The sequence below is a fragment of the Pseudoliparis swirei genome, chromosome 21, assembly GCF_029220125.1.
Source record: "Pseudoliparis swirei isolate HS2019 ecotype Mariana Trench chromosome 21, NWPU_hadal_v1, whole genome shotgun sequence".
NCBI lineage: Eukaryota > Metazoa > Chordata > Actinopteri > Perciformes > Liparidae > Pseudoliparis > Pseudoliparis swirei.
The window spans coordinates 6,368,938-6,382,753 of record NC_079408.1 but is presented as its reverse complement, the minus strand read 5'-3'; the positions used below and the strand labels follow the sequence as shown (position 1 = coordinate 6,382,753).

The 13,816-nt window shown below is 47.1% G+C and overlaps 1 protein-coding gene across 4 annotated transcripts in view; it reads right to left on the bottom strand.

Annotated features, from left to right (window-relative positions):
* Positions 1 to 2,227: 2,227 nt before the first annotated feature.
* The window catches only part of pcdh7b (protocadherin 7b), a 101,325-nt gene continuing 89,736 nt past the window's right edge, over positions 2,228 to 13,816 (bottom strand). For 2 of the 4 annotated variants that reach the window (XM_056443210.1, XM_056443211.1), the window contains exons 3-4: positions 4,072 to 4,260; positions 2,228 to 3,972 (exon numbers count right to left, since the gene is read on the bottom strand). In XM_056443210.1, coding sequence (XP_056299185.1) covers positions 3,737 to 3,972; positions 4,072 to 4,260 — 425 coding nt within the window. In that variant the 3' untranslated portion in view covers positions 2,228 to 3,736. Of the gene's footprint in view, positions 4,261 to 13,816 lie in introns of all 4 variants that reach the window. The other 2 variants (XM_056443207.1, XM_056443208.1) reach the window with 1 other exon arrangement.

The following is a 13,816-nucleotide window of genomic DNA, read 5'->3' as shown; positions in this document are numbered from 1 at the left end:
TGATAAATTTGCTCCTCAATTTCTATATCAACACCCAAGTCGCGGGACAAATAGTAATGGTTAATATTACAATTCTCGTTACACACCGTGAAGGCTACACGAATACAGGAGAGCGCCCACTAAACACACACCTCCGCCATGTCGGTGGCGGGAGCTTCCATGTTTTTTTTCCGGAGCAGCACAGAGGATAGAAAAAAAAAAATACAAATAAAAAAAGAAGCAGTGAAACGTGTCATTGCCGATGTATGGTTTGCGTCCTTCTTTCATGTCTTCTCTTTTTTTGTGTGTGTATTTGTTCGGAGGTTCACACGACGGAGTCTTTTCTTTCCTTCTGATCTGGGACTTCAAAGCGGCACCTTGCACCATCGCAGCGAACATCACACCGCGGGGTTCATCTCCAGATACGCATACTGTAAACCTGCACATCGTGAGGTGTGTGTGTGTTCTGGCAGCCGCTCCCCCCCCCCTCCCTCCCTTCACTTCCATTCCTATAGTAAACCGCCACATTAACATTTTTATCTCCATGTTCCCTCAATTCAGTCAAATGTCTCCAAGCAATCTTTTATTTTTATTTTCTCCCCCCCCCCCCTCCCCATCCTCCCTCTTCACACCTTTCCTATGTTGCTATGCTTCTATATTCGGTCCTAGCGCTTGTTTCATGCACAAAGAAGGTTACTTGACCTCAGATGTCATACATGTACATGAGTGGAACACGACAAAAACAAAAAAAAACATTATATCATTATTATTACTACCAACAAGCAACTGTTGAATGTACCTGCACTCATTCGGCGAAGCACTATGCTAGGAATGGATATTTCAACGAGTTAATTGAAGCCGGCGAACAGCCTTTTGTGTATTAGACCGACAGGCTCACTCCAAGAAGCCTTTGACATCATGGGATTTCATCTAAGATATGCAAATGAATTTCAGTCCGTTCTTAAATGTCACCCCATCTGCTCTTGTAAGAGTGTCAACATAATTGTTTCCGCACCATTCCAAACCAACATTTAAATCATACCGACCGGTATAAAAAGGCACAATTGCATATTTGCATTCACTCTTAGTGTTATTGTTGTTTTTTTGTCGTCGATTTGTTGTTGTTTTTTCAGAAGCACTCTAAATATACAAAGTGGCACCAGATAAAAAAAAAAAAAAGTCAAACACGTTGTACATTGTCGTGATCATTTCCACGGTTTGCGACAGTGACGAATACACGTATAGGATTACAAAGTAAAATACAAGATGAAAGTAAAAATTGCAAATTTCATGATATAAAGTGGAGGTAAACTAAAAGTGTGCAAGATTTGAGTTGTGTGTGGTTATACAAGAGATTTGATCATGTATGGAAAATAATAAATCGACAGTATGGACAGAACTGATGTATTAAGTTGTACTACATGTTACTTCAGGTATAACAAAAGCAAGCAACCAGGTGGATTTCCATGTTTACAGGGAAAACAGTTTTGTTCTACATTTTGTTTTACGTTTTTTTTTCTTCTTCCTTCTCATTAAGTGAAGTAAATTCCCATTAAACGTGCAGTAAAAAGTAAATATTTATGTATACAGTTGATAAGTATAGGAGCACTTTCTTTCCAACGAGTAGTACTTACAGACTATAGATTGCCGGAAAGCAGAAAAAGCTGCTCCGGTCAAACCAAAAAAGGGTTTTTTGCTAACATACAAAAAAAAGTTCCATTGCATCATATTCTTTTGCTTTATTACAGTCATGAGATTTTGCGCCTCTGCATCTGCTAAAAAAAGAAGAACCATCACTGTAGACGGGGAGGCACAACATCTCAACATTGTCATGTGTCCGTGTGTTGGCGGTTTTGTTTGAGACGTCACATTCTTATCTCAATGAGAAAAATCATCACGTAATTTAAACTCAAAGCCCAAAAATTAGAATTAAAAGCTATTTTTTTCCATGTGGTGTAATGAGAGAATGCTTCATCCTGTTCGCGAAGCTTTGGTTTCACTTTTGACACCAATATGTTTTCTCTCTCGGCCGCCAATCCGACAAAACTCCGAGACCGAGACGTCGCGTTCTGATTGTTCTCCGTTTGAGCCGATTCTTACATTCATGCTCAAAGATGCCGTCGCCATCGTAATATGGAAAGTATAGTAATGCGAAGGGAAACAAAAAAAAGGACTCTTGGACAAGCCACGTGTGGGTTAATGTAACCTTGAAGGCTCGAGTAGAGGTGAAAAAGAAGTCGTTCACGTGTACATTTATGATATTTATTGCTCAGTCTATCACACAACGAGAAAGAAATAACGGTGAAAAGATGTCCTTGCAGCTGTTTTAGGATCAGCTTGGCCATGTTTACGCCCCTCTAAGCCTATTATCGGTGTACATCTACAGTATACACGAAATATAGCCGACAAACACACACTATGCACTACACATCGGGCCCTGACACACATACCGTTTCAACTGCACCTTCAGAATTGTAATCTCGGTATGAGATCCCAGATCCTTTAGTCCAGCAGTACCCTTGGCCTCAGTTAAATGAATCTGCTTCTGTGTGTGTGTGTGTGTTTGCATACACCATTGCGAGAGAAAGAAAGACGGGGTAAGTATTACAACGTGACATACACAGTAGCATCCAACTGAGGCGGTTTGAATATCCACGACCGTGTGCACGCATGCTTTTCCAGCCGATGCGGCAATTTTGCATCGAGTAAGAGGGGTTCGGTCTCAACCCCCGGCGAGCGAAAAAGACAAAGGATGAGAGACTGAGGAAAGGTAGCAAGACGAAAGGGAATGAAAGCAGTCAGCGCTGTTGCTGCGGTCCAATGTTTATGTTCACATGGGACTTTTCAGCCGTGCCCACCGGTACCGGTGAGATCCAGTCATCAGAAGTTCATCGGTTGTCGTCTTACCAAAAGGTGCTGCAGCAAATGCCATTGGCTCCCATGTCTGTCCAAGAATCTCCATAAAAAAAAAGGGGGGGGGGCTGACACAAGGGGTGAGTATTTAAAGCTTCAAGTCCTTGTAAGATTTGAACGCGGTTAAGTTTTGGTCTTTAATCGCACACACACACACACACACGCACGCGGTCTCGGTGACGGCAGCGTACGAGAGAGACCGTTATGTCCAATATATTGTTGCAGCCACTGAACATCACGGCCGTGGTCCGAAACTTCGAAGAAAAATAAAGAGACGAGGGGAAAAAAAAGAAGGCTTTCCCGCACTTTGAAGTCAAAATAGTCCACATGTAGAGCTTCGTAAAGGGGGAAAAAAAGAAGAAAAAAACGGACAAAAAGAAATTGTCTCTTTTTGTACAGCGTCATCTTCAGGGTAATGGGGCCTTCGTGGGAGATGTGTGTGTGTGTGTGTGTGTGGGGGGGGGGGGGGGATTCATGCATGTACTTTATATGTGAAATGAGTTGATTATTGTACAGATTGACTGTCAAGCAGCAGATCGTGTCCCATGAGCCCGACTCGCCAGTAGAACAGCCTCCCCCCCCAAGTCCCGCCCCTCAAAGGTTCCTCCTCCTCCTCCTCCTGTCTTCCAGGTCATGGCCGGAAATAGCACTTCTTAAAAAATGGTGTCCGTGTATCCACTTAGATTTTTTATGAAGGAGCTGTCGTAAAAGTCTTTGGAGAAAAGTGTCGTCCTTCCTTGGAGAACAACGGTGGCCGAAAGCCGCGAGAGCCGCACCGACTGTGCCTCGTGTTGCGTTTCAATGCCACGGGTCGCGCGGCACAGCGGGTTAAGCGCCCCGGCGCTCACAGGTACACCTCCCGTCGAGTCAGCGTGCCGCAGGACGCCGGCTTGTACTCCCCGGTAGGCGCCAGCGGGATCTCCTCGGTGGGGTGGTGCAGCGTCTCCTCCCCGTGTCCCGGAGAGCCGTAGGAAGGCGAGCCGAAGGCCTCGTAGGAGGAGGAGGAAGCCATCTTCTTGTTGAGCAGGTTGCGGTTGCGGTCGCCGACCATGTGAGCGGCGGCGGCGGCGGCGGCGGGGTCTCCGTTGGCCACGGCGGCCATGGCGAGGGTCTCTTGGCTGCCGGGCTCGGCGCCGCTGCTGCTGCCGCCGCTGCTGCTACCGCTGCTGCCGCTGCTACTGCTGCTGCCGCTGCCGCTGCCGCTCGTGAATGTGGAAAGCTTTGGTTGTTGAGGGGTGGTGGTTGACTTTGATGTCCGTCGCTCGGGCGACGTGCGCACAGGCATCCAGCAGGAGTCCGAGTGGCCGTACTCGTCGCATTCCCGGGTGCACTTTCCGGTCATTGCTACGTCAGGCAAGGGCCGAGAGTCTAGAGGAAGCAGAGGGAGAAGAAGGTTAAAGACACTGCGTGGTCCATGGAAGTGGGGATATTTAAGGATACGCTAACATGGATACATGTAGTGCCTAACACTTAGTGGTTGGTGTGGTGTGTGTGCGTCACATGGTTCGGCCGGCACGAAGTCCTTCCTTAGATGCGTGCATTTGTATTTACTCCCTAATGAGGTCATCACAGCATCTACATGTTAATGGAGATGGTTAAAGACAATATAAAATAATAAAGGGTCACGATGGTTCCCAGGCGCCGATTGTCACGGCCAAATGCAACTTCCGACGGTCGATTTAGCTCCGACGGACGAAATTGCATTTTGTTTTTCATGCAGGAACCCAAACCACATGACAAGAAACGTAAAACACCAACGGGAAAGAAGACTCCACCGGCCACGACAACAGCCTCAAACTATACATTTAAAATTAAAATAAACAGTGGCGTGAATCAGCGTTGAAATAATGTCATGCTTCAAAACGTGTGTTTGTGGGAGGAGGAGGAGGAGGGTGGGGGAAGGAGTTCGAATAGTGTTTTTCAGTTTGCCTTGATCAAAAATGTAAAATGCACAACTTGGCCTGCTCTGTGTGTGTGTGTGTGTGTGTGATGTGAGCACATAAAAAAAAAAGACCCTATTTCCTTATCTGGTGATTGACAGACGGCAATCACATCCTGATCTAAGTAGTTTAATAGCTTTGTCTGGTCAAAGCGCCCCGATATCCTCTTAAATCCACTAATAGGGTTCTTAACCAATTACCTAGCTGGAAGCCGGCCTCAGATTAACGACGTCTACTGTATTATTGGGGAAAGCGAATTATGTACTTACAATGTTACACCAGGAAAACGGTTTGGACGGATCCATTTTGCACGCACAGTTTCAGTGCAATATGTGGAAGATAATGATCCCAAATATAGAAGAAGAATAAAAGCTGAGTAGACTAAAACTGTAAGATCCGGATGACATTACAAAGAGTTAATAAGAGTGCCGATGTTCTAGAGATGCTCTGTTAGATGTAATTTATTCATGACCTAATGCAAAGTATGGAACACCAAAAATAAAAGCAAAAGCGGAGGGTGAGTGCAAACCAAGCCAAGCATGCCTTTGCCCACATAAAACAAATTAGAAATCAATAGAGTTTGGACCATGGCTTACTTTTAATGCTCTTTTTCTCCTGTAAAAGACAAAATAGAACAGCAATCACTCTTCATGTACCGCACTTGCAATAATTGACATACACTGTATGAGAAACCTGAAGCAGATTTGAAACCGGCGCTCTGAGAAGCCGTGTCATGCAAAGCAGACACGGGGCCGAGGACGTAGACGACCGATTGGACGGTTTAATCGCCGACGAATCACTTTTTTTTGGGTGCAAAAAAGTTGCTTCGAGAGGGCCGTTCTTGTTTAGCCCAAAAAAAATCCTCTTTCTACTAAATACTTATTAGAATCCATTTTGGGGGACATAAATTACCTTTTGTAAAACATCAGCTAATGAGTGCCAGTCAACATATAGCCAAAGCCTCAGGCAGCAGCTTTATATGAATATAAAATAACTCTTCATCGTTTGCCAGCTGCACACAGCAATGGAATGGAATGTAAAACAAGCCAAATAAATGAGATCGGACTAAACACAGAGGAATGCACTGGTAATCACAAAGAGCGAACATGCCAGCTGATGTGGTGGGAATGATAACGGGGAGCGTGGAGGAGACGTCTTTGCTTCCCTCTCCCTCCTCCCTCAACGTGACAAACGCAGCCGTCAAAGAAGACGAGTGGATACCGGGTACCGATCGTCTCGCTCATTTTCACCGACGCTACCCACAATGCACGGCGGCTCTCACGAGGTACCCCGCAGCGGCCCCCCCGTGCTCCTGAATGCTTATCCAATTGCCTCCTCAACCCCTCAAGTTGCGTTCAGACAAACTGGCGGGAACCAAAAAAAAAATCAGCGAGGACAACCTCCCGCTTCCTCCAGCTCTTGCGGGTAAGCGGCCGACCTTCGACGTCACGGCGGCGGTGGCGGCGTGCGCGGGCGAGCTGCCGAGGTCGTTAGCCGGCTCTCTGTGTCGTCTGCGCTGAAAGGAGGCTGATTATTTCCTCGCCACGCTCCATTGACTCGGCAGGCTTGCTCAAAATGAGGACGTTTCCCGCTGAGCTAATGAACTGGGCCGCGATATGGAAGCAGAAACGCTTTATTCTTTCCTCTTCTTCCATCTTCACGAGAGTCACCTCACCCTCAGGTCGGGCCGTAAATATGAGAAAACCATTTAACCCTCCTGTTACCTTTACATTTACTAACATATTTTACCCTCAGGGTTAATTTGACCCCAGCAATTAAAACCTCCAGAAAATTATTAGAATTAATATTGTTTCCCAAGTTTAAGTGTGAGGTACTTTATGTTTGTTTGTTGACTACCTAAATAGGCCTTTAAATATATAAAAAAGTTGATATTTCTTATATGTTTATATTATTATATTTAGATTATTATTGATTTTAAGGATGGAAACATCACTCGTCACATTCCCTTGTACACCTTTGCTAGCCTATTTAATTCAAAGTGTAAGAATATAATTCTGCAGAATAAAAGAAAATGATGGATGATAAAAAAAAATTCAAAAATCTATTGGAATTGTTTAAAGTATTTCTATGGAGATCACGCATCGTGGCTTCCAAACATATTCACGGACTCTTTTCAAGGCCCCGAGACAGAAATCAGGACGTAGAAAATATCTTCAAAGAAAGGCCCTGAGAGCACGCTCAGCACTGTGGCAGGCTTTTGTTACGTCTTCACAAACACACTATGAACTATAACACAACACAAGTGGGTCACCCGGCTGTGTTGAAAGGCCTCCCTGTAACGCACGGCCGAACAACGAGGCCCCCGGACCAGGTAACGTCCCCCGAGGCTAGGGGCCTCGTTGTTCGGGGATCCGGAGCCGCAAATACAAGCGGCGCGGTCCGGGGCGCCGCTTTCTGCATCGCTGGAAGAGAAGAGATTTTCAGCCAGCGCTCGTAATGGCTCCAACGCTCGACGCAACCCATTAGCCCTTTAAAACAAAAATATATATATTTACATCTACTAGCGGGAGGCTTCCAGATGTTTGTTTTTTTACGCCTCTGTGCTGAAAGTGGGCCATCGGCTGCAGCGGCTTTTCTCGGCTGGCTTTACTCCGCCGCCCTGTCGGCTGACTCGCCAACACCGGGGGATATTTCAAAGAAACTTCCACTGCCGGGGGTACGGTCGCAATTTGATGCGGCTTATTTAGCGCTCGCTAAAGATGTTACACTGGTAGAGGGTGGGGGAGGGGGGGGGAAGAAAAAAAATGGAGGCTTATAGAGTGACGTCGCCTCTGGCCATATATGTACAATGATGTCCGTTGCGTAGGGCGACCAGACGTCGACACGTCCTCCGTTTGAAACCTAAAAAAGGCGTCCGGCAGGGATTCCAAAAACGTCCGGGATTTTGCTTCGTCGGATATTTGTGTTTCTCTGGGTCTTTCACAAACTAGTTATTACCCCTTACAAGTTTTGGAAATGGTATCTCCCTTACGTTCCACCTTCCTGCACGAGCTCTGACTGTAGAGAGAACAGTCATTGGTCCACCGATCTCAGTGTTGCCAGATACACGAAAACTATCCTCCTTTTAGGCATGTATATCACTAAACAGGCAGTACAAGAGATGTTTAATCGCTCAGCAGCCCCCCCCCCCCCCCCCCCCCCGAGACGAAGTGTCCTCTTTTTCACAAACTCAAATCTGGTCACCCTTCTGTTGCGTGGGCAACGACACTTCAGTGTGTTTGCCTGTCGTAGTACCGCACACTGGGCTTTCACTGCACGTCAGCAAGTCCGCTCGCCAGTCCGCATTCATCTACGTCACCGGGAAAACTTTCCCTCTTGAGTCCGCGTCGTCCCTCGCACCATCACTTCTCCCTCTCCCTTTGCTCGCTTTATATTTTTGCTCTCTCGGGAGGGGGCGGAGGGCACAAAAAAGAGGGGAGACTGAGGAGGGAAGAGGAGACGAAGCAGAGGTGATGTGTCCACGTGCATTTTTGGTGTCATTGCAGTCGGGGGCCGGACGGCAGATCGGGGTCGGATGCAGAAAAAGGGAGGATGAGGACATTCGGGACCGGGTCAAGATGGAGATGATGTAAAGAGGGAGGGATGGGAGGAGAATGAAAGGAGAGAAGGAGGGAGAGAGTGTGTGCGGAGCAGGGTCAGGGCCTGGGAGAAGGGAAGCTGCAGATTGAGTGGAGAAGACAGCATGGCTGCCTCTGGGCCGTCACAGGCCAAACACACTGCCAAAGAGAGCAGTGGAGAGGAGAGTCGGGGAGACAGGAGGGAGAGGAGAGAGAATTGAGGACATTAGCAAAGACAGGAGGAGCAAGGAGGAAAGGACAGAAGAGAGAGAGTCGACGATGAGGGGAACTTTAACAAAGACGCAGCGTGACGTGAATAAATCCCGGTGGATCGCTCTCACTACCTCGCCAACCCAAAGACCTCCACTTAGCCCGTTTATCACTTCAAATTATCTCTCCGATAATACAGTCCCGCTTGAGGGTCGACGCCCAGCACCACCATGTTCCTCATTATCTCAATCCAATACTCCTCCGTCACATTCCCCGCATTCGGGAAAAACCGAAGACACTTTCACCTCCAAATGCCATTTGAAACACGTCCACGCGGCAACAGTTGCACGTCTTCTGGATGGAGACGAAGAGAGGAGAACGTTTTCAGGTTCGGGCAGAACGTGCGGCGAGCGCGACTTCAAAATGGGCTCGCAAAAAAAAAAATCATCAAAGACTCGCCCGTTTGGACGGATCTGTTTCACGCGGCGTGAAGATGACAGCGTCCATTGCCGGGTGTCACGCGGATTACTCCCGTGTGGGCTGAGGGACGGAGAATGAAATATTCACCCCGGAAGAAGAAAAAAACAGCTGCTGGAAATACTCTGCGTCTAAGTAACAAAATGGGAGAGGAGAAAGAAAGGAGGCAAATGAAAAGTGATGCCGAGAGACGGCGAGAAAAAACCAAAACAAATAGAGAGACCGGTGATGGGAATGAAACTCAAAACGGAGAATGAGGCTCCACGCAATCGTCTTTCAAAATTTCTACTCATCCTCGCCTCAAATGGGGTCCCCGTTTAATTAGGTGGAACTTGCCGACTAATTACGTCTCACCGTGTCTCGATGTGCCCCCGTGGCCTCGCCTCCGAGCCGAGAGGTCATCGGCATCAAAGACAGACTTCAGAATTCACACACACACACACACGCAACTAAAAAGGTGGCTGAGGGGAAGGATATGGAGGGAGGAGAAGAGAGGAGGCCTACGAGGGAGAAAATAAGGTGAAGGGAGGAAATATATGGAGCGTCGAGAAAAAGAATAGCCGCTAAATTATTAACGGCGGCGGCGGGTTCGGCGGAAACGATATCCGCGGGAGCCACAAAAAAAAAAAAAGAACAGATGTTTGTCTTTCTCTTGTGGAGATGTTTGCCAGACAATTAAGGAGGGATGGAAGAGAGAGAAAGGCATGCGCAGTGGTGCAGAGGGGAAGACGAGGGCAAGAAGAGGAGAGAGTCCTGGGGAGCGGTGACCTTTTGAAAAACGCAAGTCACCGCCGGCGACCACATTTTATTGATTGCAGTTACGTCAGCGATGGAGATTTCTTCATCGACACAGTGAACCCGTGTCGTGCAGTCGGGAGCGGACGTTTTTAGCAAAAAGGAAGTCGCTTTGCCACTTTTTTTTTTGTTGGTCAAGGCCCGAAACCACGACTCGACGCTGCACTGGAGCCATCCTGGGAAAATCCATTATGTTCTCAGCGGCCATGTCTATCTGCTTAGCGCCCCCCCCCCCCTCCCCGGGAGCACGGGAGCATTCGACTCGGAAAACATTTATTTATTTATTTCTGCTCTGCCGGGACTTTAAAAACAATGTCATTCAAAACTAGAATGGGCACTCGGTAGAGCGCAGACCTTCGCATATCACAAGATTGGGCATTGAATTATGAACATTTTGGCATTAGTTGCATGCCAATTGGTAAAAAGAAGATGTTGACCTTTTCATGACCTTGACCTTTGACCCGATCGATCCCAAAATCTAATCAAATGGTCCCCGGATAATAACCAATCATCCTACCAAATTCCATGCGATTCGGTTTCATACTTTTTTACTTATGCGAATAACACGCATACAAATAAATAAATACACAGCGATCAAAACATAACCTTCCGCATTTTCAATGCGAAGGTAACAACACCCTGTTGGCGAGCGGGAGGAACGCTGTGGTGACGTGGCAGCAGGTCATCTAGTGTCTGCCTTCTGAGCTTCTTGAAATATTTACTGCTTGGCAAAGGCACCTAAGGGAATGATCTGGAAGATCTGGATGATCCCCACCCCCCCACCCTGACAGACTGTCTGCGAAGAAAACAAAAAAAGGAGAGGGAGGGGGAGCGACTGAGGGAAAAGATAAAGGTCCCTGATCGAGTTTAGTCATGAGGTGTCGCCTCCTTTTGTCTCCCTCTTCTAGATACCCAAACAAACAAACAACAAATACTATTAGAACCCTAAAAAAACCACATAGGGCCAATATCAGGAACTTTTAGGAGAACCTTTCTCGGCGATATATGAATGTAGACGATGACATCACCTCCTTTTCATTCTCCCTCTTTCAGCTTGCAGCCTATTCCCTCAATAGCTTTCGGATTACTCGAGGCATTATGGGTATGATATGGCCGCTTCTCTCTCTTCCGGCAGGGTCAATACTCTTTCTGAAATAATGGATGTACTGCGGCCCGCTCCCGAGGTAATTAATCGAGGAGCGATTAACTGGCATAATTTCATTCTGGTGACGATCTCTCGGCCAATTACCAAATGCGGCTTGCGCTCTCCCTCCCCTCTGCACGCAGGCGGCCTCTCCGGGTCTCAACCTCTCTCCGCCCATTCGAGAAGTCAAGCACTCAAGCCGAGGAGCACCATAAATAAAATCTCCCTCCCACCGCATGTCATGTGCACTCTCATTCATCTTGCATGCATATGCGCGCTCACAAGTGCAGGGCCAAGCTTCTAGTACGGCAGGCGGTTGTCATGCTCACCGGTAGCATATTTTCTCAATCTCAGGTACACACACACACACACACACACACAGACACAAATGCAGGCAGCACAGGTCGTGTCCTCTGATCACTTCTGACCCCCTCACCTTTTCTATAAGTGGAACAGCAGCGGGATGATGTGGAGAGGAGAGGAGCCGAGAGACTCATCCACTCTGCTAATGAGAGCGATGGCGCTGGCTTCCAGCCGCACGCACACGAAAAAAACAACTCGATCTCAAAAAATACCTCCAAAATATGCGCTCTAACCCGCACACACATTGTAAAACAAAAATACTTAAATTTGTTGTCCCCCCCCCCCCCCCCCCATCAGGTTTATCCTCGATGCACAATCACCTTTTAGAGGCTACAACTCATAAAATGTGCGCATGGAATTCATGTATGCATTTTTTTTTTTTTTTACATTGCAGTCTAAAAAAATACTGCACCGTGTGCAGTTTTCTCCCGGCATGGCACGTTGAGCTTAGGCGGAATCCTCCGGAAGACCCGTGAGGATTAGCACTAGCCGCTCTCGGCTATGGTGCACACATGCAACACCGCTATAGCAAGCGATAAAACAACATGGCATTCTCTGCTCATTTTCACACCACACAGAGAACCTGACATCAACAATGCAGCGTGTGTAAAGCCTGTGTGTGTGTGTGTGTGTCAATGCTCAGCATTCCCAAGCACGGACAAGAAGACGATCACACAGTGTTATTTGATAAGACGGACACAGCACAGGGATGAAGGGTTGGTGGGTGTGTAGAAAATGGTAGGGCTTACTGAGCTACTGCGAGCGTGTGTGAGCGACGGGTTACATCAGTTAAAGAAATGTGTTGTTTTTATTGTTAATTATGTCTCTCAACCCACCCCCCAAACACACACACACGCGTACGTACACACTCTTGCTCTCTCCGGTCTTTAGAAAATGGAGTGTCATTGCTTCTTTTCCACTGTTACTCTTATCGCACACTCGCAGGCGCACTCACACACGCGTGAGTGTGCATGTGCGTGCGTGTGTGTGTGTGTGTGTGTGTGCCTATAGCTCACAAGCTGTGCGCTGCAGTCTAATGGCGTAGGAGTAAAAAAATATATTTTGGACTTTGGGGTGGAATGTCACTTTAAGTTTTGAAAAATTATGTATATCATTTTTTTGTAACCCTCCTGTTACCTTGAGGGTCAATTTGACCCCATTCAATGTTTAATGTCGGTGTTCTTTGGGGTCAATTTGACTCCAGGCTGTTTTTCACTGTGTCAAACATATAAGAAATATCAACTTTTTTATATATTTAAAGGGCTAGTTAGGTTGTCAACAAACAAACATAAAGCACCTCACACTTAAACTTGGAAAACAATATTAATTCTAATAATTTTCTGGAGGTTTTAATTGCTGGGGTCAAATTGACCCCGAGGGTAAAATATGTCAGTAAATATAAAGGTAACAGGAGGGTTAAACATTGAAGGGGAGGGGACCAAACAATTGAAGAATAATGTAGCTGCGCCGACATTGTTTACACGTCGCAGTGACCAAACACCTAAATAAAAAAAGCTGCCCTTCACCCGATTGTACTCTTGGTCATCTTCTCCGTCTGCCGTGATGACTTCTAACCCCCCCTTCCCCCGAGCTCCATTTGGATACTGGGACGTGATAATACTCCTGGACCCAGCTTCACAGTGTTATGACCAGGGTAGCCACACAAGTGGTCGGAAAGGTTTTGGAGAATTTCCCCTCCAGAGCACCAGCTGGGAAGGTTACAAACCAACTGCATCAAATGGCTGTGCTCAGTGCAGGCCCTGATGAAAGGACTAAAAGGATGTGCCAGTCAGAAAATGGGTTCTCCAGCAACTCTTTAATGTATCCTCGAGTCTGACCGGGGGGCCTCTCTCTGTGTGTGAAGAAACACACAGAAAAAAACCAACCTCCCACAGTGTGTGAGCAAAGGCCTTCGCTCAGACACCGTGGGAGGTTTTTTTTTTCTGTGTGTTTCTTGACAGCATGAAGGACTCATCCTACACGCCAGACATCTGCTGAGGGAGTCTCGGTCGCCTCCGTTTGGCATACCGGTCCCGTGTCCATGAACATGTGCACGACATACACCACGCCAAGACGTCACCGGATATATAACGAGTGGCGCGGGAGCTCGGTTTTTCAAGATCTGTAGTCTCGGATTTCTCGAGTGCCTTAAACACTATCCAGCCACTCTCTTGCTCAGGCAGGAGCTCAGAGCGATGCAGCCTGATAACGCCAAGGTGTCCCGGATTATAGACACTCTCACAGATAGGCCACAGTTTGTTCCCTCACCGGTGCCGCGTGTCGCCTTCCTCATTCTCCTTTATCTTTGACTTGAAAGTCCAGATTTTCCCTCTTCAGATTCCTTAATTATGGGGAAAGTAACACCTCCTCTTCTCTTGAGCTCGTGTTACTTTTCGGTACATTTACGGCGTCATACA